The 25,747-nt window shown below is 40.6% G+C and overlaps 1 protein-coding gene across 2 annotated transcripts in view; it reads left to right on the forward strand.

Moving 5' to 3' along the window:
- The window catches only part of gria4a (glutamate receptor, ionotropic, AMPA 4a), a 97,009-nt gene that overhangs the window by 60,947 nt on the left and 10,315 nt on the right, over window positions 1–25,747 (forward strand). Inside the window, exons 12-16 of one of the 2 annotated variants that reach the window (XM_034115316.1) lie at window positions 618–833; window positions 1,553–1,713; window positions 13,844–14,042; window positions 21,774–22,021; window positions 25,252–25,366. In XM_034115316.1, coding sequence (XP_033971207.1) covers window positions 618–833; window positions 1,553–1,713; window positions 13,844–14,042; window positions 21,774–22,021; window positions 25,252–25,366 — 939 coding nt within the window. The remainder of the gene's footprint in view (window positions 1–617; window positions 834–1,552; window positions 1,714–13,843; window positions 14,043–21,773; window positions 22,022–25,251; window positions 25,367–25,747) is intronic. The other variant, XM_034115315.1, reaches the window with a different exon arrangement.

The following is a 25,747-nucleotide window of genomic DNA, read 5'->3' on the forward strand; positions in this document are numbered from 1 at the left end:
ATGGGTTGTGGACATTTCGTTGCACCCTTGTTACTTTTCCACAAAGCTTCCATTTAGCAGTTTATTCTCCTGGCATTGTCAAATCCTCTCGCCTTGAGGAACACTTGTCAGTTAATACGAGCCTCTTTTTCAGTTGAGACTGCAGACATTTAGATACAAGCAGCTACTCAGAAACAAATACTTAGTGTGCTGAGTGAATGACGTTTTTGACTCTTCTAAAGATTCTGAGTGTGTGTTTAAGTCCATGCAGGCTCATACATATGTATATATATGTATATATATATTATTTATATTATATGTTTCACTTTCATGCCCAAGTATGAATAACTTCTCTGTCATCCTACTGGTATTCCTTCTACCTCCTCTTTCTTTTTCCACCCTTCTCCCTCCTCCGCTGTGCCACTGCCCTTTCTTTCCCCTGGTTTTTTATTTATCTTATCTCCTTCCTTTTATCGTCATTCTTACCCTTCCATCCTGCATGTCGAGGAGTTCACAGATAATTCTTCCTCGCAATCACTGTTCTGCTTTATGTCAAGTTACTGCGCAGTAGCTACCATTTCCACTTTATATCCAAAATCATCTAAACACACTCTGTTTTTCCCATCCACTCTTTGCAGAAAGCAGCAATCGCTGTGGCCCCGCTGACCATCACTCTGGTGAGAGAAGAGGTGATCGACTTCTCGAAGCCCTTCATGTCTCTGGGAATCTCCATCATGATCAAAAAGCCCCAGAAGTCTAAACCCGGTGTTTTCTCTTTCCTGGACCCTCTGGCCTATGAGATCTGGATGTGCATAGTGTTCGCGTACATTGGAGTCAGTGTTGTGCTGTTTTTGGTGAGTGATTGTTGAACACTTAGAACTTGAGTTGGATTGCAGCGCTGTAGCCATTTGAAGAGTTTTTAAAGCTTAAGGGATGATAGAGCAGATGTCTTATTTGGCTCACAGACTAAAATAATCTCAACTATCGAGCGACAGCATATGCTTCTGATTGAGCTTGTAGACTCTTACAGAACACATTTCAATCAGAAGTCAGTTTGGTTATTTTTACTAAATAAAGAAAAGAGGAGATGAGTCTTCTTTTCATGGAGGATTTCATGTACAGCTGGATGCACTTTACTGATGATATAAGAACTTAATTATTGAATCTTCTGGGTACACCATGTGTAGGTTTCAAGTATTATTAAAACTCTCCTCAGCTGTAATGTATTTTTACAGTCTTCTTCTATGCTGAAAAATAATTACATACATAAAGATGTCCTATGCAGAAATAGCATCACAAACTACTCTGTATACATATATATACATTTGATACATGCAAGTTCACATATTCAAGAGGCACCAGAGTAACTGAATATTCAAGGATGTCTCTTCCACAAAAGTCACAAGAAGCGTACCCTCTAGGCCTAGTGTGTGGTATTTAGCTGAATACAATTCTCTCTCTGCTTCATTCTGTATAATAAGAAACTAGATGTGTTTTGTTCCTGCACTGTTCGTTCTTCCTTTCTAAACCTCTTAGTGATCTATGACATTTATTTCTTCCTCCTCTGTCTCAGGTGAGTCGCTTCAGTCCGTATGAGTGGCATGCAGAGGAACCAGAGGAGGGAACAACAGAGCTTGGCCCCACCGACCAACCTCCCAATGAGTTTGGCATCTTCAACTCCCTCTGGTTCTCACTGGGAGCCTTCATGCAACAGGGCTGCGACATCTCACCACGGTGAGTGAGGGAAATGGCGTGTGTGAGACAAACTGAGTGCATTTGTGTGTGCGCCCAACTGAGAGAGTAAGAGATCGTTTTTTGTGTCTGTATGCAGGATGTGTGGGCTCGGGATAGCGTGTATGTGCACAGAAACAAAGATACGCACACTCACAAAAACATGGTGACAAGTGGGAAGAAAACACCTGAACATTATCCAGTGGTCATGTCCGTATGGGTGTGCTCTGGTGGGAGGTCTAGCATTTTGCTAGATGTGTATGAATATTTAATACACCACTGAAGAGGCAGAGTCCGGCCGTATTTTTAGAATATTTATAAGAATATGGCATTTTATTATTGATAACCTGAGAATGCAGTTTATTTAAATATTCATGGCCATCATACTCAAGAGCTTTTGGGAGCAAATCTAAAGAGAAAAGCAGATAGGAAGGAGTGATAGACGAACAGTGGAAAGAAGGACAAGGTGTGACATGCTGAGCAAAATGTGTGTGGTTGAGAGAATAGTAAGAACTGGTTGAAGAGACATGAAGAAAAAGTGTTCAGCAGTTCGTATTGTACTCAAATCAAATGGTTAAAAATTCAGAAATGTCTTCAGTACGCAAAGATGTTACAGAGAGATTCTGTATACCTAACATGATCGTGTGCAAGAAGCTTGCTTGTCTTGACTTGGCTTGGAAGAAAAATAGTCCCCGCTGTTCTGATTTGCTCTACTCTTAATAACTTTAGTTCATGTGCAGTCTCACTGACATAGGTTAAATATTTACCTATATTTCTCATATATCTCAATATACATCGCTTCTGCTTTTTAAACATATCTTTAAAACCTATAATGTCTCAATCACTTCTACTGCGATACAACTGGCATTTAAAGGTGGGGTAGGTAAGTTTGAGAAACCGGCTCGAGATACACTTTTTGTTATATTCCATGGAATGCTCTTAACATCCCGATAGCAATGAATATCTTAAGTGCTTTGACAAAAAATCCATACAAAAATGTCATCTGTGGAAGCCGTAATACTGTAAAAAGCACGACCAATCATTTTAGCCGGCCCGGCTAAAATAACTGGATGGCCTACCTGCCTGTCAGCCTTCCATCTGTGCACAAACTTATCTCGTGCCCTCATTGGTCATGTGCGCGTTCGTGTGTGTTGGAGGAGGGGCTCTGTAAGGAAGTGGCAGATTTTTTCCGGCTGTGTATTTTCAAATTCTAGCGCACTCGAGCTGGTTTCTCCAAAATTACCTACCCCACCTTTAACATCTAGGACAAAAGTTCTACATTGTTTCCCGAACTTCACTTTCTTCCTCCTCCTCTTTTGCTATTCTGCCCTTCTCCTTCGCTCTTTCATCCATCTCTTTCATGCTCTCTCTTTTCCTTCCTCCCCCGCTCCCCGACACCTGTCGTCTCCCACTCCTCCCCTCTATACTGTGACTGACAGGCCAATTCTAGCCCCAACACACAAAATGGAAAACACTCACCAGCTGCAAGCACACACACCGAGACACACAGGATGTGCAAATGCATACACATCTCTTCTCATTCTGACATTGCTTACACACACATGCAGACCTCTCCATAGCTTGTAGGACTTGTTATAGATGTGTGTGCATAAGCTGCAGCTGTCATAGCGATAATGTGATACTTAACATGAGGCCACTGTTCGTCATACAAATCACCCGACCCTGTCACTTCCAATACAGCACAGTCCCTCTATAAGGCAAGATTATTGCAGTACTACACGCCTGATCATACTCGTAAAATGACAAACATGTCACTTGTGTACTTTTTTTCATAGTTTCTTGAAGGTTTCAAAGCACCCTTGAATCTTTCTCATAAAAGCAGCTCATAAAGTAAGGAGTTGTTATGCATGAAGCACAATGCCATGACATTAACCATAATGCAACAAGAAGTGCTACAGCTGTGTTTATTGGTGTGGCTCTGCTCCTATGAGGATCAGGAAACTATTTGATGCAGACCGGCTGTACATTTTGAACAGGGTATGCAACGTCTTGATACGTCCAGAGGACATTTGAGCAAACATTATCTGAAAACCGGTTTCTCGATTAGGACGGGGGACTAGCAGGGGGTGAAAGCAAGGAAAAGAACATCACATGGCAATGCTAGTAGCAGAACATGAAAAAGGAACATTGGTACTGCAGCGATTCTAAACCGCACATTCATTAAAACTCTGCGAGTCAGTCCGAGGTCATTATTTTGTGACATGCTGTTTCCAAAAAGTCTTGTACCTATGGCTATAATCAATATTGCTATTAAAACAACATTTATAATGTCAATGTGAGAAAAATGTGACAACAGAAAATGTTGGTTGTAGGGTGTGGGGGAGGGAGATGTTAGACAATCCAAAAAGTATCAAGATTAACATACAGGACCAAAGCTTCTTCTCAGTGTTTCTTAAAGGTAAATGTCAACATAACATTAGAGCCGAGGGAGGTTTCACTGCATTTGAGTCACGCTTCTACACACACCTCTCTTTGCAACACTCGATGTAATCTGTCACGCTCTGCTCACTCTTTTGTTCTGCTTAAGCTACTCCTGCTACGCCTCTCACAGTGAGCGTCACTGCAGCATCATCATCATCCGCTGCATTCACCTGTAGCTGATGATTATCGTTACTACTTAATCTCTCGACGCGTGGGCTTAAGTTCATACAGCAGGGAGTGAAGACATTTGACTGACTTATATGCATCAAACAGGTACTTTAACACATATAACCCTTCCATGTGATCTTAGTTGAATACAGTGACAAAGTCATGATGAACATTTAGAAAAATATAAAGGCATTATGACAAAGAAAAGAGTGAGATTAACTCGTTCATTAGATGTTATTAGATGTGAATGATAGAAGCCTGCAGGCCAGGCTTTCTACCATAAAACCATTTCAGTCAGACAACTCACGTGTTTCTTAATATGTTTATTAGAAGCAGCATATAGTTTGAGTTTGGCGTCTAGGCTCGGGCCTCATCACTCCACAGATTTTCAAAGAACATTGAGTGATGATTAGATAACTATCCCCCGAGCCTACAGGTAGAAGCTGGGGTGGAAGCTGGGGTGGTGGTGGGGCAGGCGAGCAGCAGCAACATGAAACACAGCAGCAGGAACATGAACGTAGCAATAGCAAGTGAACACAGCAGTGGCAGCAGCAGCAGCATAAGCGAGGCAGGAAGACCTGGCAGCTTAAATAGAGCGGCATGTTTAGGAGAATGTGTTTGGTTGGTTGTAAGAGGGACGAGGTGCGTCACGTGTTAATGTATCATTGGTGCTCGAGTTGACTGCCTGAACTAGCTCGCAGGCTTCGCCCCATGTGATGCACGAGCCTTCACTGTGACGCCGTGCTCTGCAGAGACATCATGTCCTTAAAAAAAGGAGACGTGTCATGCATATTATCATGTAATATCATTTTTCTATCTCTTCACATTTCCTTTAATCTCCCATTCTCTTGTTCACCTTTGCAGGCAGACAAAGTCATAGGCTAACTTCAGTCATGACTCACAGCAGAAAGGGGATAAAGCTTCAACAAGAGAAACCTTCCTGCATGCAAATTGCCTTCCAACAGAAATATCCAACATTTACTTTCATTACTATATTAAGAATATAGCATGACATGCTCACTTATTCACTCTGTGCCCCTGTATGAGCTGCATAGCAATTTCTACAAACACTGCGAGCCAATTACTCATAAAGGAGAATATATAAAGGAATTTGAAACATTAGACTCGGCCAGAGTTTCACGAACAGATCAAATCCACAGGGTCTCAATTACAGAGATGAACACTCTTCTGTGTGCTGTGTTGATTTCGAACAATAAGGCAGGTGTAATTTTACACAGAAATGTGATTTGGTTTCTGTATGCTTCAATGATCAAGGAAATGCTTTTAAAGCACGATATTAGGTGGCAATTTTTAAGATTTAAACGGTGTAAAAAGTAGGACAGTTTGTTGGGTTGTGAAGCTAATATGTTTTGAGTCTGTATTGACTTTACATATCTCCTCTCATAGAATGTGACCTTGACGCCAAACTATTTCTTTGCTGTACAATATTTGTCTTCAGATCATTTCCTTTTTCCATCTTCCATACGTCTGCCCCGACAATAGGATGCTCATTCATGGAGTTATCCATTTTATCCATGCTGCCACTGTATTGGCTCCCGCTAGTCAGCAGGGATCAGCGGATTGAGGTTGACATTTACTGTGCAGCTGGGAATAAAGGGAAGGAGGCTCAGGAAGACGTTTTTTATCGAAGGTTGAATGCCTTTTCTTTCTTTTGTGTGTATATATACTGTACGTATGCTTTGCAGTCAGCCTGCTCTGCGATTAACTGTGTGTTTTAACTGTGTGTTCTTTTACCCTATACTGAGAGAGAATAGAGTCAAATTGGTGTGTGTGTGTGTGTGTGTGTGTGTGTGTGTGTGTGTGTGTGTGTGTGTGTGTGTGTGTGTGTGTGTGTGTGTGTGTGTGTGTGTGTGTGTGTGTGTGTGTGTGTGTGTGTGTGTTGTGTGTGTGTGTGTGTGTGTGTGTGTGGGGGTGAGAGAAAGACTGTGAGGGTTGTGAATTGTGTATTGAGCTGCCATAGTTGGCCCATTGGTATTCAGTGTGGGTCCCTCTGCCGCTGCAGTCATCTCTGCAGTCTGGGAGACACAGTAACACACACTCCTATTCAACTCTCCCACTTCCTCCTTTCTTTCCTGATCCAACTACCATTTGCACTTGTTCCCTTCATTCCCACAGACTATCTCCTCTTGTTAGCTCAAATGTATTTCCTGTTGTGGACTCTTTGTTGTCTTATCATCACATTAGTTAATGAAACGGCTAAGGTGATGATATTTCACAGCTAGACATTACAGCATGTGTGTGTGGTGGTCAGCATGCATAGGAAAGAAAACAGGCTTTTTTTCTATGAGACTCATACACGCTCTGGCTTTTGCACTCAGTTTTTTTTCTTCACCTTTCCCATCAAGCAGAAGGTAATGGCTGGCAGCAGACATGGATGCATTCACACACTCACACCCATCGTTAGTGTGACCTTGAGATGGCATTTGCACCACACACACCTGTCATCTCTTTTGGGTTTGTAATGGCTGTGATTGGACCGGTCAGCTCGGAAAAGGGTGGCAACAAAGTGATGGACAGTCAGGTGATGGGACTGGAGATATTAAAAAGTGGAAATGAATACATTGCAGAACATAGTGACAGGATGTACATTGAGGAAGACCCAGAGTCAGTGCAGGAGAAGGAGCGATGTAAGCTGATCACCAGTGAACATCTCTCAGGGATTGGATCTGTCTCTGTCAATAAACATCTGAAATTACAGCTGTGTGTGTGTGTGTGTGTGTGTGTGTGTGTGTGTGTGTGTGTGTGTGTGTGTGTGTGTGTGTGTGTTTGTCATTGTGTGTTTGTGAGTGTCATGTGTAAGTATTGAGTAAATGGCCATTGGTGTGTTGAATAATTAATGATAGCAACAGATCCAGCCAATGGTTCGACAAACTACTGTAACTACAGTGGAGCACTAATTTATGATCTCAAGGTCACTGATAAGAACACATCACCACTTCCTGCTGGTGTTTTTTTATTTCAGTAGTCATATTTTGTTATATATATTTTGTTACATTTGCTCCCTAGGTGCCTTGTATCTTTTCTGCTTCACTGAGACAATATTATCATTTTAACATGGCTTTCATTATCTGCCTGCTGCACCTAATCTTTCATCTTTTAATCAGATTTTCCTTCATGTGTGTCTGTTTGTCTTTACGCCCTTAATTCTGCCTCCATCTACTGTATCGTATTCTGCCAGGATCAATCACACAGTCGAATCACTTTATTTCACACCTGTAGTCCATGTTAGAGTAGGCCTTTGTCTTTCTTTTCTTTATTGTCTGCTTATCAAACATGCACACTTCACTTTTTTAATACATCCGACACACTACCAACAACTGTCAGTCTCATCATTTGTTAACATTTCTGTCACCATCCCTTGAGAAATTATGTTTTGGTTGCACCCCAAATCAAATAACAGCAAAAAGTATTGCATTTCCCCTCTCGGCATGTCTTAAAAAACAAGCAAAATGTGATTTTTATAAGCTCACTATTTGCATTATCGAATGAAAAGGATGTCGCCCGTGACGTCTGGTGTCGAATTTCCTTTCTGAATTATTTCTTGGATCAGAAATAAAGACATAAAGAAAAATACTACCTTGTTTTGTGAGATGTTACACAACAGGTAAAACTGCTTTGTGAATTGTGGTATAATATCTGAACAATAACATGTTTATAAGTTTCACAATTTCAAGTAGGTTATGTGCAGTTTTTGATTGCTGGAATCATTGCTCCTTTTCATACTGGCCCTAAAATGATACTTTCCTAAAATGCTCCCAATGCAAGAAATGTGGGACAAATTCTAGTGCTTTTAAAAAGCAATATTTCAATACAAGTAGTCTGGGTTTTGAAAAACAAAAGGGTATCTTCCAAACAGTACAAAATGTTCTCTTTATGTTATTGCCCCTTTATTGCAGCTCAGCACAGAAAGACTTTCTGTGTAAAAAACTCAAAGAGAGAAATTTCTATAAAAAGACAGAAACCTGTTTTGACTGAACAGTTTCCAAGGCTCGCACAGACTATTATTTTATGATAGACTTGACGAAATGTATCGTTTAAGACTAACTAACTGAATGATTCAGATCGCCAAAACAGACATTGTTTTCCAATTCAAATATATATTCACATAGACTGTGTGTTCACAACAACTCAAAGACATATACACAGTGAAAAACATCCTTGCATTACATAGACAACAGCTATCCAGTGCTGTCTCAGTTTATAGTTGTTTGTGTCTGCTTGTATATTTGTGTTTGGATGTGTCAGCATTTAAAGGGGACCTATCATGCAAAATGCGCTTTTGTACGTCTTTTATACATGAATATGTGTCCCCGGTGTTCCAGGGAACTCACCAAGTGTCAGAAAACACAACCCTCTCTATTTTCCTCCATACCCAAATCTCTAAAAAAAAGGGCTGCAACGGATCTGATAAAAACTGATCCAGATTTGAACACTGTCCTGACGTCAGGACGGTGGCGCTACGGCTATTGGGCCAACTCCACCAATCAGGAGGAGACAGCCACGGACATTCCCGTTCGAAAGTGCTGGAGACGCTGTAGTACATATGCCAGGCCTGTAGATGGTGCTGTTCTGCCCTTATCTGCCCTTACAAACACAGAGCTAAAACATGTCAAATTGAGCAAAATGAGGCATGGCTAAAATGCATGATCTGTTTGGTATTTTGCACAAAAAAAAAGTATAAATATGCCTTATATAGGTATGGTCCTACACTATATTATTCAAATATAGCATGATAGGTCCACTTTAAGTGCTTTTATGTGTTTGTGCATAGCCATGTGTGTATGTGTGTGTTTGTGTGCTCGTGTTATTGTGATTACTGGCATTCTCGTAAGCAGCCAAAAAGCATAATTTGAGGAAGTTGATGATTGAACTACAGGGTAACATTTCTGGCTTGCATGACACTTCATAAGAAGGAAACAAAAACATCACCCCACACCAGAAATGTTCACATTAGCTCCTTTTGGTTTGTTTTGTGTTGCCATGTCGTGTTCAGCCTTACCCAATGAAAAGCAATCCACTATCCACCTACAACCTACAATCTGTTAGGTGATCAACAATCAGATACATTTGATGAAAAGAAACAATATAACTGAGAACTGTGTGTGTGTGTGTGTGTGTGTGTGTGTGTGTGTGTGTGTGTGTGTGTGTGTGTGTGTGTGTGTGTGTGTGTGTGTGTGTGTGTGTGTGTGTGTGTGTGTGTGTGTGTGTGTGTGTGTGGTGTGTGTGTGTGTGTGTGTGTGTGTGTGTGTGTGTGTGTGTGTGTGTGTGTGTGGTAGAGGAACAGCTTGCCATTAATCTTTCACACAGAGGATTGGGGAGGCAATCTGTTGGCTATCATAGATGATACATGACCCGCGATAGAATGATTCGCCTGTTGCATACCAACACAAATGACAGCACCACACAGGCTGCACACACATTCACACTGCCACAAGAACCAAGGACGTCACTCTCCAAGCTCACCCACGTACACCAAGGTGCACACGCGGCCTGATTGATTCAAGCATGCGCCGTCCCTTTCCAGATGGTAAACATGTTTCCAACTTCGATCCAAGGCCAAACACCGGGGAAGACCTCCTCCTTCTCCCTTTTTTCATTCACATTCTGTACAGGCGCACACACACACACACACACACACACACACACACATAACTCTAGTGCGACACATAGAAAGAGTTATGTAGTTAATCATGTCCTCACCCAATCCTTTTATTATTTCCTCTGTCGGCTGTTTGTCTTTCATAAGAACCATTTTTCTTGGATTACAAACTCATAAAAACCATATACTATATTGCCTCCCCTAATCATGTGATATAGCAACATTAATGGATTAGTTTACACTGGGATTTATTTGATCAGCGTCTGTTTTACCATTTACCTGAACTTAAGTTTACAAGATAAGAGGACGGTGTCTGTTGAGGCGGATACATTTCAAGAAACTTTGAGTCTAATCTTGTTGTCGCTGTGCTAAATAAGTTTGATATAAAAGTGCTCCGTATGCATTCACCTGCTGCAGGTGAATTTATGGCGCTCAGGAAACTCATCTGTCAAACAAATAACTTCAAACACCTAGATAAGCAGTTTTATGTTGATGAGTTCATTTCTATGAGATGACAACAGACATTTATCTTCACACATAAAAAAAACTTTTAGTAGCTTTGTCTTGCTGCAGACAAACTCCAGTCAAAAATGTGAGCTCACTCTGCCAACTCAGAATGAGCTCATTTTCACATTTCCTCATAACACATGCAAGTAGACAGAATACTCCACACACTAGCTTATGAATGCTAAATAGGAGTAATTTAAAGTGAAGTGTTACCAGAATACTCAATGTATCTAAAGCACAGGCTACAGAAATAGACATGGTCCCTAAACACTCCACTGCGGTCACCCACTAGGGATTGGCCAGTTATCGCCCCCCATCCCCTCTCTCTCTCTCTCTCTCTCTCTCTCTCTCTCTCTCTCTCTCTCTCTCCTCTCTCTCTCTCTCTCATCTCTCTCTCTCTCTCTCTCTCCTCTCTCTCTCCTCTCTCTCTCTCTCTCCTCTCTCTCTCTCTCTCTCTCTTGAATTCCAATGGCTTTATCCATATGACCATAATGCCTTACATTATTTGCAATGAATTGTACAAATATGAACAACTTCAAAAACCATATACATACACATACATACAACAAAAACAACTCATTACTTAAAGGTAGGGTAGGTACGTTTGAGAAACCGGCTCGAGATCGCTAGAATTTGAAAATACACAACCGGAGAAAATCTGCCACTTCCTTACAGAGCCCCTCCTCCAACACACACGAACGTGCACATGACCAATGAGGGCACGAGATAAGTTTGTGCCCCGATGGAAGGCTGACAGGCAGGTAGGCCATCCAGTTATTTTAGCCGGGCCGGCTAAAATAATTGGTCGTACTTTTTACAGTATTACGGCTTCCACAGATGACATTTTCTCTGGATGTTAAGAGCATTCCATGGAATATAACAAAAAGTGTATCTCGAGCCGGTTTCTCAAACTTACCTACCCTACCTTTAATATCAGCTAAATCCTATTTGAACTAAAACAAAAAGATGAATCATTTTGGCAAGTTTTGGATAAGAAAATGTCCAAAAGCACAGTATGGGAGTATTACACTTAACCAACACTAGGCAGGGTATTCTGCAATGCATGCATGGAAGGTGTACGCATAGGAAGATCAATGGCTCTTTAAAAAAAGACATGCTGAAAGGCATTTAACACAGTTTTTTGAAGTTTGTATAACTCCAAATGTTGACACTAAGATTTGTATTGTTAGTGCAAGTGTATATTGGTTCGCAATATTGGATATCCGTCTATTTGATTGCTGTGAGGTCTTACCTGGTTGGGAGAAAAAAAGTAATTGCTGTCTCCTATTAAGTATAAAACAAAACCTTACAGCTCTTTTTCGGAGAATCCATCACTGTGTATGCCAGGTTCATTAATTCAGGTAAACAGATCAATGCCTCAAGGACACATGCTATCAATTCATATCCGCGCGTGTGTGTGTGTGTGCACGCCTGAGTATGTGTGTGTGAGGGTTTGAGAGGATTAAGAGGTTTGCTGGCTTTTGAACAGCAGCAGAATGCGGAGTTGCTCCAAAAGGTGACAATTTATGCCGAGTCAGGCGTCAATGCACCTCAGGACTCTCACTCCTCTTCTCTCTCTCCAGCGCAGTCCACTATCTAATTTATCGCTGCGTTCACCTCACAGTGCTATCAACTAATTGCTTCCTGTCCGATGCTGGGCCCTATTTTTGTGATGCACGTAAGAGGATATAGTTGTCACCAAAATGCTGTTGAAGAGGATGAAAGTCAATATTTGTGTATTTAAATTAAAGCAATTGTTAATGGTTTGTGAATGTGGAAGGGATCCCTTGTAGAGGTGAACCTTCTAATAATTATTCCTCAATTCTGCTTTTTACCTCAGCTCTAGCGCTTTGTCATATTTCACCTCATTATTTTGTTTTGCAGCTCACATTTTTAATGCTTTGGTTCACTCTCACTGCTCTCAGCATCATTAAAAGCGAAAAAGCTTGAAAACTTCTCTCTACAAGCCCAACACCAAAAACAGCCAAACGTAAGAGACTCGCTGATGAGCAAAGAGCAGCTCTCGGCCCTTTAAGGTGGGGTAGGTAATTTTGGAGAAACCAGCTCGAGTGCGCAAGAATTTGAAAATACACAACCGGAGAAAATCTGCCACTTCCTTACAGAGCCCCTCCTCCAACACACACGAACGCGCACATGACCAATGAGGGCACGAGATAAGTTTGTGCACAGATGGAAGGCTGACAGGCAGGTAGGCCATCCAGTTATTTTAGCCGGGCCGGCTAAAATGATTGGTCGTGCTTTTTACAGTACTACTTCCACAGATGACATTTTTTTATGGATTTTTTGTCAAAGCACTTAAGATATTCATTGCTATCAGGATGTTAAGAGCATTCCATGGAATATAACAAAAAGTGTATCTCGAGCCGGTTTCTCAAACCTACCTTTAAGGAGAACATGTATATTGGATCAGGTGACCAGAAACTGGACTCAAAATGATTAATGCTGTTGGATTTTTGAAAAAGCAACAGTTTGGTAACATGACTCAATATCAACTTACAAAGTTTCATAAGATTCACTTTTGTGTTCAAGACCCTAACTGGCTCGTTTTTTTTCAGTGAAATGACTTGCAAATATAAAAAAGATCCAAAGATAAGGTAAGATCTGAAAAGGAATTGCTATGAAACATGTTTCCTTTTAATCTCTGTGAATAACAGAATAACTGAATTGTTATACGTTCACAGTATACTCCCCCAGAAAACCCAATCCACTTCCTCTCTCGCTCTTTCTAAGGCATGGATATTTGATGTAGCTTTGTGCGCCCATTAGATCTTCAAGGTCTTTCATTAACTGCAATGCTTAAAATAAAACATGTTGCTACCTTATCCCATATCTCTCTCCTTTTGCTTAATGTTCTCACTCTCACTTGCTCTCTTCCCATTTACTCGATGAAAACAAGTTTGTGCAAACAAAATGAATTGCCACTTACTCTGATGCTTTAGCTCACAATTGGTACATAAAGAGAGTAAACATGGAGAAAGAGAAAAGAGAGAATGAGGATGAGAGAGATGAAGGGCCGCCCAGATTACAATCTGTTTAATGTAGCCTTTGTTATTCTTTGTGCTGAATTCGTTCGAGGGTTGAGAGAAAATTGCTTTGGCAGTACTGTCATTTTCAGTCATGCAGTTTTGAAAAATGCTTTGTAAAATGACAGCGTGTTGTGTTGCATAACTCTGACTCAGGAAATAACCTTAATTATGTTTCCTTCTCTGTTTTCCCCTCTGTGTTTCTGTAATTTTCCTTTCACCCATTTAACATCAACCTTCATCGTTTGCTTTATCATCCTCTACTCTTTTTATGTATCTCCCAAAACCTTTCATCTCTCCTGCTTTCCTCAAGTTCTAACTCCCTTGTCGCCTTTGTCTCTCTTCTCTCCAGGTCCCTGTCTGGGCGTATTGTTGGAGGTGTGTGGTGGTTCTTCACCCTCATCATCATCTCCTCTTACACAGCCAACCTGGCTGCTTTCCTCACAGTGGAGAGGATGGTCTCCCCCATAGAGAGCGCGGAGGACTTGGCCAAACAGACCGAGATAGCCTACGGGACACTGGACTCAGGTTCTACTAAGGAGTTTTTCAGGGTAAGGACTTCTCACACTCATTGACTTAAATATTTAGGAGACATCAGGATCAGATGACCTACTGGTCTTGCATATAATAATTTAACCTTTTTAAAAACCAAAGCAGTGTGCACAACCGATTTCAACTCCAGTTTCAAGGATACCATTCCTGTCATGATTAATAACAGAATAAAAACACAATTATCCTATCCAAAAATGTAGGAGATACCAACAAATACTGTTTGACCAGTATTGCAAGACAAAATTATTTATGAGTTTCTCCCGTTGTGTTTGCTTCTAGCTGATGCATATTAGCACACAAAGATTCAACATTCTTCTGTCCCACTGGTTTCTCAATATCCCACTTCATTGACATTTGCTGGAAGAAGTGTGTTAAAATACCTAGTGTAGAAGAAGAAGGCAGCAATCTGACAAACATACTGTAGACGTAAACCATTCAGGTTTATGGATCTTTGGTTTCATTTTTCAAATAAATGGTTTCCTGATGAACAAATGCATTCTCTAGACCTCAAGGACACATGGGTGGATGTAAGAAACACTGAATGTACGAAGTATTGAGCGTAAATTCCACGGGGTGCCTTTAGGGAAGTGGATGTCAATTGTCAAATTGCTTATGGTCTTTATTTATTTGTAAATGACTGTTATATAAATGTGTTGATGCACGTCATTGTGTACCTTGGAGGGGAACAATGCCATACCACGGTGCTTTGCATCATTCATCACCCCCACTCCATCCATTATTGCAATATTGCTCACTTTACAGCATAGAAATCGGATGTAAACAGGGTACAAGGGGGTAATGTTCAGTTGCGGTTCAGGCAACCTGGTCTCACCAGAATGCGTGACTCCACCACGACTCCTTAACACCGCATTGCGTGGTGGAGTCACGGACTCTGCTACATTTACGTGTCTGCACCACGCAAACAACCCCAATGTAAAGTGAATGAGGCTCCTTTGTCGTGGTGCACACACGCATTTCTACAACGTCCAGCAGTGAGCTTTTATTCTATAAACGTTTTTAAAATCTACTTTATAGCTTGTAGTAACTCACAGGAGGCTTCTTTTATTTTATTTGTATTCATAATCATTTTTATTTTTCGTCAGAATGTATTATGGTGCATTATTCACCAATGTTTGTTCTCAAAAAACAATGCATTGTGTGTAATACAACTGTGATTTTTATTAAATTAGTTCGTTTTTAAGGAAGGCCAGAGCTTCAGCTGTGTCAAAGAGATTGTTCCCTTTAGTTAACGTTATTTAAAAGATAATTATATTCCTATTTGATTAAGTCCCCTTTATTGTATTACGGACCCAAAGAGCTGAGCGTCCATTCCCATTGGATAACAGAGCATTTTACACCCGGAAGTAAGTATTCTCCTTACTGTCCATTGATTTTATTTACAGTGATATCTGCACTACTCATCAACTCAAAAACACCAGATTATCCTTGTTAATTACACAACATTGATTGGTTTAAATTGTGTGCAATGCTTTTGTATTTTCCCCTTTCGATTCGGAGAAACAAATATTTGTTCGTAGTGTGTGGATGGCAGAAGGCACTACACTACCCAGAATCCTCAGCTATAGGACTACACCATGTGCTTAGAACGTGTCCTACCCCCCCCCCCCCCCCCCCCCCCCCCTTAGGTCACAAGCTCCTCCAACAGTGCAACACAATAAAACAGATAGGCTACACAGAACAAATAGTGCAAGTAAATACAAAAAGAAAAATAGTAAAATAGTAAAAAGTGAAATAGTGCAATAAGAGTCTATATACAAGTGATTGGAATATGATATATTAGATAAATAATTTCTAAGTAGCAGCCAGATGAATGTTATGGATGTTGTTTCTAAGTTCAGGTGTTTAATAGTCTTATGGCCTGTGGGATGAAACTGTCCCTGAGTCTGGTGGTTTTAGTCCGGATGCTGCGGTACCCGCCTGCCAGACGGCAGCAGACAGAACAGTTTGTGGGGTGATGGGGGTCTTTTATAATCCTGAGGGCTTTCTTTAAGGTTAACCTGGTATTTTTACTCCACTACATTTATTTTAGTTACTTTACAGATTTGGATTAATGATGTGAAATATAAACAACCCTTAAATCAGACTTTAGTTACACCGGAGTAAAATTCAGTGAATTCAGCCAACAATCAGGCGAGATATTTGGTAGTGGGTGCTTGAGAAGACTAAATATGTATCTGCAGATCCCTATAAAGCATATTCATTACTCGTTATTCTCTACTAATAGTTCATTAAAAACTGTATATAATGGTTATTTTGCACATCCCTTTCAAGATTTCAAGATTTTCTAAGGTTTATTGACATATCATATACACAACTACGGTGTAGTTATGCAATGAATGAAACACTTGGGTCACAGGTTCATCAACAGTGCATCACAATACATCTATCGATATCTGTGTACCTCCACCATTAAACATATTCTGCACATTTCTTATACTATCTACATACATCTTATAAGAGTATAATTAATATGTATAATATCAGTTAAAATAAGTGCTTCAACATAGTTAACATTGAAGGAAAGTTGATTGTCAAGTTCCAAAACAAACCATGCAATATATTAGACGTTAAGTACTTTGTCAGGCTTAATATCTGTAGATACCCCCAAAGCTTTTTTCTTATTTAAAAGACGACCTTAACCTAAAGTATTCTTTAATGTTTAAATAAAGCCTTATAAGTTTGTCTGTTTTGCACATCCTCCTATCAGGCACTAAACTGTTTTATTGTAGAGATCACTTACAGTATCTTCTTGATATTTTCTATTCTATATTATTTATATCATTGACCTTCCACTTTCCCACTATATTAAGAGTATGTACCCTTAATATTGAAATGTTTTCATCAAATATAACACATTCAAAAGTGCTTTACAAAAATGAAAGACATTAAGAAAAAGGCATTTTAAAACAGTCAATAAAAAGCAACCCAATCTACCTGCATTGCATTACTCTAAATGTGTAATAACGTGCTTTAACCAGTAGGAGGTGCGGGTTAAAAAGCTGTCAAGTTTACAGTGTTAACAAAATAAAATATACTGCTGTTTCTGGTTTAGTTTACGACGGATATATTCTGTTATTGTTTTGATATTTGTAACACAAAAGCGATGTAAAAAACCCACAGCAACACAGAAAAGATGGTCTTAACATGACCCAGCGGTCTAGTAGTTAATAAAAAACAATAATATCAAAACAAATTATTACTACTAACTTTATTGTGAAATTAAAATAGAACGGTAAAAGAATAGTTTCCGGTCCATTCTGAGGCCCGATCTCTGTAGATAAATAAAGAACTACGACAGATGTGTAATGTTTAATGCAGCCAAACCATTCATTACAATGCATTCATGTGATGACTTTCAAAGAGTAAAGCAAGCACTGCTGAATAAAGTATGATTTGATCTTTGACGAAACGTTTTTTTCATTGGAATGCAGTTGGAGGTCAACCAATCACAGAGCTTGAGGCAAAGCGGAACAATAGCTGAGGATTCTGGGTAGTGTAGTGTCTTCTACCATCCACACACTCCGAAAACATATTTGTTTCTCCGAATCGAAAGGGGAAAATACAAAAGCATTGCACACAATTTAAACCAATCAATGTTGTGTAATTAACAAGGATAATCTGGTGTTTTTGAGTTGATGAGTAGTGCAGATATCACTGTAAATAAATCAATGGACAGTAAGGAGAATACTTACTTCCGGGTGTAAAATGCTCTGTTATCCAATGGGAATGGACGCTCAGCTCTTTGGGTCCGTAATACAATAAAGGGTACTTAATCAAATAGGAATATAATTATCTTTTAAATAACGTTAACTAAAGGGAACAATGTCTTTGACACAGCTGAAGCTCTGGCCTTCCTTAAAAACGAACTAATTTAATAAAAATCACAGTTGTATTACTTACAATACATTGTTTTTTGAGAACAAACATTGGTGAATAATGCACCATAATACATTCTGACGAAAAATAAAAATTATTATGAATACAAATAAAATAAAAGAAGCCTCCTGTGAGTTACTACAAGCTATACAGTAGATTTTAAAAACGTTTTATAGAATAAAAGCTCACTGCTGGACGTTGTAGAAATGCGTGTGTGCACCACGACAAAGGAGCCTCATTCACTTTACATTGGCGTTGTTTGCGTGGTGCAGACACGTAAATGTAACAAAGTTCGTGACTCCACCACGCAATGCAGTGTTAAGGAGTCGTGGTGGAGTCACGCATTCTGGTGAGATCAGGTTGGGTTCAGGAGGTTAGATCATGTAGAACTTTAAAAGCTTTAAAAAACAAGCCAAACAATCTGGAAGGCACTTCTGAAATGAAAGGGCAGTCACTAAGAGAAAGAAACTGTGAGAGAGGTTCTGTCGCTCATTTGTTGAAGCTGACAAAAGCCAAACAGCAGAAATCTGCTCTGTGTGTAGGTGGGACAAGGACGAGTGACTAATGACGGTGTAAACCAATTTACAATAGTCCAGGTGGGAGGAGGAGAATGAATGGATGGCTTTCTCCTGAACTTGAATTGAGAGAGGCTTACATTTTGGAAGTGACGCTTAGCTGAAATTCATGGCTTTAACTTTTCAAGCGTTATATAAAACTAGGTTTTGGAGGTGCAGCGTGGGATTTTAATTCATACATTTTGAAGTAAGATTCACACAAATACAAAGGGGCATTTTTTGTCTATCAACCCCTGCATTAAATCACTTCCTTACTCTGTAAAATAACAGCAATAATAATAATCATAATGCAAACAATAAAAAGTGGTGAAGGTGGACAGAGCTGTATTCCTTAGGGAGATATGACTGTAAAATAGTTAGCAGGAAATTAAAGCTGAGTAGAGTGAAGCGGCCCAGATGAATCCTCGTGGCTTCACCCATTGACCTCTGCACCCATGTGAATTTCAATTACAAAATAACTCATAAACACACACACACAGAGACACACACATGCAAACTGATGAAGACACGGGCAAAACACCAGCGTCACCGCATGTACAAAAACAGATCTGCTCTGTCACATAATCATGCTCTGTAGGTATATTCAGAATTGTTTGTGTGCTCAAGCATTGTGTGTGTGTGTGCATATACCAATTTCCAGTTATGCTTTGTAAAGATGTGGGCGCTAGAGTGTGTATTTGGGGATGTGGAGTGGGGTTGGGGGGGTTGTAACAGACAGTTTGTGCTTCTGTGAGCGGCTCTGGCATCATCAACATAACGAGCGGGCTGAAATCTGCGGAGGGTGAAAAAGCAATTTACTCTACCACAGCTGAGAGGGATACGCCACCACCATTAATTATCTGTGTGTATGTATGTGTGTGTGTATTTTTGTGTGTACGTAAGCATGCATGTATGCATATCCAGCCACATATTGTAAGCGTGTAAATGTGCATATTAGTGTGTGTGTGGCGATTCTCACAAAGAACAGATTTGTGTGTGTGTGTTAAATATACTATAGTGTTCTCCATAGTGTGGATGCCTGAAGGTGACTTGCAGCATCCATTTCCTCCTTCAACCTCACTCATTGTTAAAGAATCTGGAAAGAGTCACACCGCATTGTCACACATCCATCCCTCCGAGGCCAGGCGCTGCTTTATATGTGCACAGTCATCATCATCACTGTCTCTCCCTCTCTCTGTCTCACTCTCTCTGACACACAAACACACACACGGGCGGATACAAATACATACACACAATGCACAAAAGCAACGGCCGATAGCAAACTAAATGAAAGATGAGCAGATATATTGCACTTATGGAATGAGAATGATAGAAGGGCTGAAGGTGTGAAGGGAGAGCATGGTGTTTTTTTATTTTTGATAAGTAAAAAATGAAAAGATAAAGAATGGGGAAAGAGACAAGGTTGAGAGAAGACGGGCCGGCTGGTCCTCATAGATGCGAGTGACATTATTATGGGAAAGGTGTCCGTCACGCACTAGTAACACGCTTACACACACGTACACACCACCCCCAGGGCGCTGGTTTCAGTATGAGGCCGTGGCTTGTCTCTTGCAGAGCAACAAAATCGCACTTAATCACCAGGAGAGAAAGAGGAGAAAGAAGCAGCAGCTCGCTGGTGGAGGATGACAGTTTGACTCCTCTGCTTGTTATTTTCACTCTCGAGTACACACAGTCCACACACACATTACAACACATAAATTCACACTTACATAGACTGGTGCAAAGAACTTCACACACACACATATGCATGGGATATACACAAAATAATGCAATCTATTGCCTCATACCAGACAGATGTCCTCGGAAAAGCTGTTCTGTTAGAGCCAGTGACCACATTCATAACGCCACAACCGGATCATTATGCCACTCTGCCAGTCATAAGGCCATTTTAAGTAAGACAAATGTTCGACTTGTCAGGAGAGATGTAGTGTTACATTTTAAATGTAGTTATAAATGTCATTATGCGCCAGAGGATCAAAATGTAAGATGCAAGACACAGCAGTCCATCAGCATTGTCATTTATTCAAGGCCTTTAAGATGGGAAATCAGCGTCAGCGGTTAGCTCTACATCAAAAGAAAGAAAATAATGAAATGCAGTGAAAAACATCTAAAACGAATAGTACAGTTTGCAGTTCAATATCCGAACTGTATTGTGTCTATTGTAGAAGAAGAACTTGTGGATAATCAATAAACAGCATTAAGTGTCATTGTGTTACCATAATGAGTAGCATTGTTTTCACCTCCTCAGCTCTCATATTAACATCTCATATTTGTCCTATCTGTCTCAGTGAGCATGGCATGTTGATTTGAATAATCAAATATGTGGTTGGAGGAGCTGATAACACTTCAGTGAGGTGTGAATGGACACCCAGAAGTAGACACAGAGCATGGATGCGTAAACAATAACAACGCATTCCTAAATAATGAGGCTGCCTCGTTCTTATTGTCATCAAAAAAACAACAATGCATGTTTCAAGTACTTTGAGTTTATCTACCCTGTCTGTTGATCTCATTACCAATCCTATGAATCCCTATTTAAGACATTATTTCAAACAGTTTACATTTTTATAATAGTTTTAAAGCACTTGACATTGTAGTTTCTAGCTAACTTTATTTAATCATGAACAAATTATTAAAATTTGACTAATTCTGGTGGTGGATTAATACACATTTAGCTATAGAGTATTTGCAGCTCCTGGACTTTGTTTGATTGACTCGCCAAAATACAAAAGTGATGTTTATGTTAATGAAGGAACATGACACCCACTGTGGATGTGTTGCTTACTGATGTATTTCCACTAGTTATTTATACAACAATAGGTGTCTATGGCCCAAAGGAATGGGCTGTTTGTTTTCACATACTTGTTCGCAGGATTAAATCACAGCCCAACAACAGAATGTTCTACCTTCAATGAGCAGTGACAGTTTTCAAGTGTCCTTAATTGTGTTTCACAGAGTCACTTAAATGCATGCTTTAATTTAGTGTAAATGCACAAATAGCCTGAAATCTCACTCCATGTTCTTTGATTTTGAGACCTTACCGATCCACAGTATTCTTTTTATCTAAAAAGACAGACAATTGAAGAGGGACAAAAACATTTTTCTCAAATTAGGTCATTTGTAAGTGTTCCAACTTACATGGTGTTCCCTTTGGAAAATGTTCCTCCGTGTTATACAATCTGTTTTGGACCGCAATATTATTAAAATGTTGCCAATTAATTCCTAATATACACCTTTGTTATCCTTCCTCTACCCTAGAGGTCCAAAATAGCCGTATACGAGAAGATGTGGTCGTTTATGAAGTCTGCCGAGCCGTCAGTCTTCGCCAAAACCACGGCAGAGGGCGTGGCGAGGGTCCGCAAGTCCAAGGGAAAGTACGCTTTCCTCCTGGAGTCAACAATGAACGAATACACGGAGCAGCGGAAGCCTTGTGACACCATGAAAGTCGGGGGGAACCTGGACTCCAAAGGATATGGGATTGCTACACCGAAAGGCTCACAGTTAAGGTGGGTGGAATAGTGTAACAATAGAAGACAGTAACAAAGCTGATACTGTCCTATTGCTGCAATATTCCACCTACCCTGCTGTGCCTTTTATACTTCACCTAGAACTGCCTGTCACTGCTGTCAGGTGAAAATCACCCACAAAATGTCACTCAAAATGAGTTAACAGATGACCAGCGATTTGGATATTTCTTATCAAAATTACTAAAGAATATGGCATCAGTACAATTTATGTATTTATTTTTAATACAATCCCAAGTTAAAGCAACTGTTTTCACCTAGCAGCAGCGATATAGAAGAGAATGTTGAATATGCTAATCATTTGTTTCATCATGGTTTGCTTGATTTCTTTATCTTTCTCATTCTGGCCTCTACTTTGCACATGTCTGTCTTTCCTTCACCTTTTTCTGCCACCTCTGTTAATTTAGGGCCTGTTAGCTCCATTTCTGTGTCCTCTGTCCTTTGTCTGTCCCTTCCTGCTCGCATCCCTTCTTTCTATCCTCTTTTAACTACTCTATTTCTCCCCAGGGCCACCTTACAGGTAACTTTGTCCATCCGTCTGTTGTCCTGTCTCTTTGTTCCTTTCATCCCCAGAGATGGTAGTAATGATAGTTATGATGATGATGATAATGATAATGATAATGATAATGATGACAATGATGGTTATGATTATTATAGCAAAGATTTATTAAATGAATATGACCGTGAGGAGGGTCAGAACCTCAGACTGATGCCGCTACATCCAGAGCCGTGAGGGGGAATTTATAGACATCAGGAGACAAAAAGTGAGAAACAGGAAGTAGAGGGGCCCGGCCAATGGGGGGACTAGAAACTAAACATAATGCAGGATCCCACAGCCAATTTTAAACAAACTAAATGAAACAAATATGAATGGTAATTGGAAAGACACCAAATTAAACTCTGATCATGGAGTAATCCTTAGTTAATTTGTTAAAACTGCACACAAATAAATCCTAATAAAGAGAGCATAAGCTGGAGGGAATGAATGAGAAAGTTTGAGTTCCATAGTTGGTCCTTTTATTGTGATTCTCTCTCAGCAGGCATTTGTTTATCGGGCCTGTTAACTTGATCCGACAGGTACAGTCCCAGTAGGTTTCACTGAGGTATTCTGTCAATGCAAATAATTCATTTTCAGGTGACTCTGACAGCACGATGTTACAAATGCCTGCTGAGGTAAAAATAATTGACTAAATTCAGCAAAGCTGGGCCACTTGCTGTCTCTTCTCTCCCTCCTTCTCTCTCCGTCAGCATTTCAGATTTGCCTTATGAAAGGCAAAAACAAACAGCACATCAGCCTCACATCCTGTCCTATAACTTTTCCCCTGTGTGTGGTGCAAACAAGTCTCACAAACCCCAGTCACTGTAGTCTATCCCTTGTTATTTAAACAAAGGTTTTTTCGTTTATGAGGGAAAAGTGACAGACAGCGGGTGGATAGGTCCCTTTTTTAAGCCCCCACCAGACAACATTTCTGGGACTATCCACGGTTGTCTCTGGCTTCTCTCAATCAGCGGAAAACCCGACCTACCAGGAGCGCACATGTGGCAGGAAAGTGTGCACATCAGGTGAGCCTGCCCCTCCTCTCGGTGTACTATAATTACAGCACTAATTTCACTTGATGAGGATAATGAATACCCTGATGATTAGAAATGTATGACGGTATAGCTGCTTTTGATGTAATTATTGGTATTTGACTGTTGTTTTCATGATTGGCAAAGATGTTTGAACTGTTTTCATCCATACCTTTTACGTTGATGAGATTAGTCATGGCTTGTATATAAGATCCCCCCAGATAACATTGTCTCTCTCTGAATCTCTTGACAATCTTTACTTAGCTTAATCTTTAAAGGTGTGAGGTGATTACTATTGCTTTCCTAATTTGTCCTGAACTGAGAACCTTCCAGCCAAAAGCCATCTGTTACCCGCAGTCTCCCAACATGCTGCGTTGAGATACCTCCAGATAGGCAGGTGTACAGACAAAGGGGCATACTAACAAACAAGCAGGCAGTGACTGCAGTGACCTTTTTGGAAGATATTTTCCAGCTGATTACAGCATCTCACAAACAGAAGGATAGTCAGCAGTCGGTGGTTACAGTAGCAAAGACTGACAGGAAGGTCTTTTACAGGTGGCTGTAAAAAGCAGAAAGGTACCAAAGCAGGAGGTGTAGGACTAAATTAATAAAGGGCATTCAGGAAACAAATTTACAAAATCATTCAGCCCCTGCAGCTCTGTTTTCTACACACTCCTTTGGAAATCACAGTAAGGGAACAGGCCACATATTGAGCAGCAAACGAGATACATTTGCAGGGAATAGGGAAATGTTAGGCAAATTAAAACTGCTGGTTCTCTATGTCTCATGCTGTTGCATTGTTGGTCTTATAAAGGGCATTGTCATTGTGTGTGTCAGCTAAATATAGTATACTTTTTAAGAGCTTTATAAAAAATGCCTGATATCAAGAGCTTGGCTGAACACCTGTGCACGCACAGCATGAATGCCGCATGATGTTTAGCCCTGTGTCCCTGAATTTTGATTAGAGGTCAATTCCTTCAGGGGTGTAGTAGGAAACTCAAGCCCACACACACACACACACACACACACACACACACACACACACACACACACACACACACACACACCACACACACACACACACCACACACACACACACACACACACACACACACACACACACACACACACACACACACTCACACACACACACACACACACACACACACACACACACACACAGAGAGAAGCTGGCAGGCAGGAGAGCATCAGGACAGGAGGGGACAAGAGCACCATCAGCAGGCTGCAAAGACCTGGTTAACACCACTTTATACCAGCAATCTGACGCTCAGCGTAGAGCATCCTGGGTAGTGCAGCCAGCAGCCCAGTACAAGAGAGCAACAGAGGAAAGATGCAGTACAACTGATTTCTAACAAAAGAGTTAAAACTGTTAAACATTTAAGAAAGTAACTGTAGCCCAAAAAAGGGAAAAGAGTAAGAGAGAGCGTTGTCTGGGGTGCATTCTTCCCCACCATCCCACCTTTGTCCCATCCTCCCTTCTGAGTTCTCCCCCCTCTGCTCCCTCTCCTCCTTGTCTCCCTCCCCTTCTTCCTCCTGGCTGTGGTACACGTCCATATTGTTTGTTTGACCCTCCATCCTCTGCTCTGACCAATCTTATCTGTCCCCTCCTTTTTTACTTAAAGAAACGCGGTTAACCTGGCCGTGCTAAAGCTCAACGAGCAGGGCCTGTTGGACAAATTGAAAAACAAGTGGTGGTATGACAAAGGAGAATGTGGCAGCGGGGGAGGGGATTCCAAGGTTAGCCCTCTCTGTCTGACCACCCCACCACTGGGGGGACAGGGGCCGCTCACCGGCTATGTAGCCCGCGACGGCCCCTGTCCCAAGAGTGTAACGCATGCATCTGCCCTGGCGAGGAGTCGAGCAGCAAAGAGCATCAAATGACACCCTAATTCTCCTGGGACACCCTACAGCTTAAAAAACAGCCACAATGTTGCATCTGCTGTCAGTGGTGTGTGCCTTTTTATAAAAAAGGTTCAGACCCAGTGACAAAGGTACAACACTTGAGCTTGCTGAAACACAGAAAAAGTAATATTTCTATTTTTTAAAGAAACAAATTGGTGAACCCAAAAGGGAACCAATATATTTTGTGTTGAATCATTAGCAGGAAAAACATATGCA

The sequence above is a fragment of the Trematomus bernacchii genome, unplaced genomic scaffold (genome assembly GCF_902827165.1).
Source record: "Trematomus bernacchii unplaced genomic scaffold, fTreBer1.1, whole genome shotgun sequence".
Classification (NCBI taxonomy): Eukaryota; Metazoa; Chordata; class Actinopteri; order Perciformes; family Nototheniidae; genus Trematomus; species Trematomus bernacchii.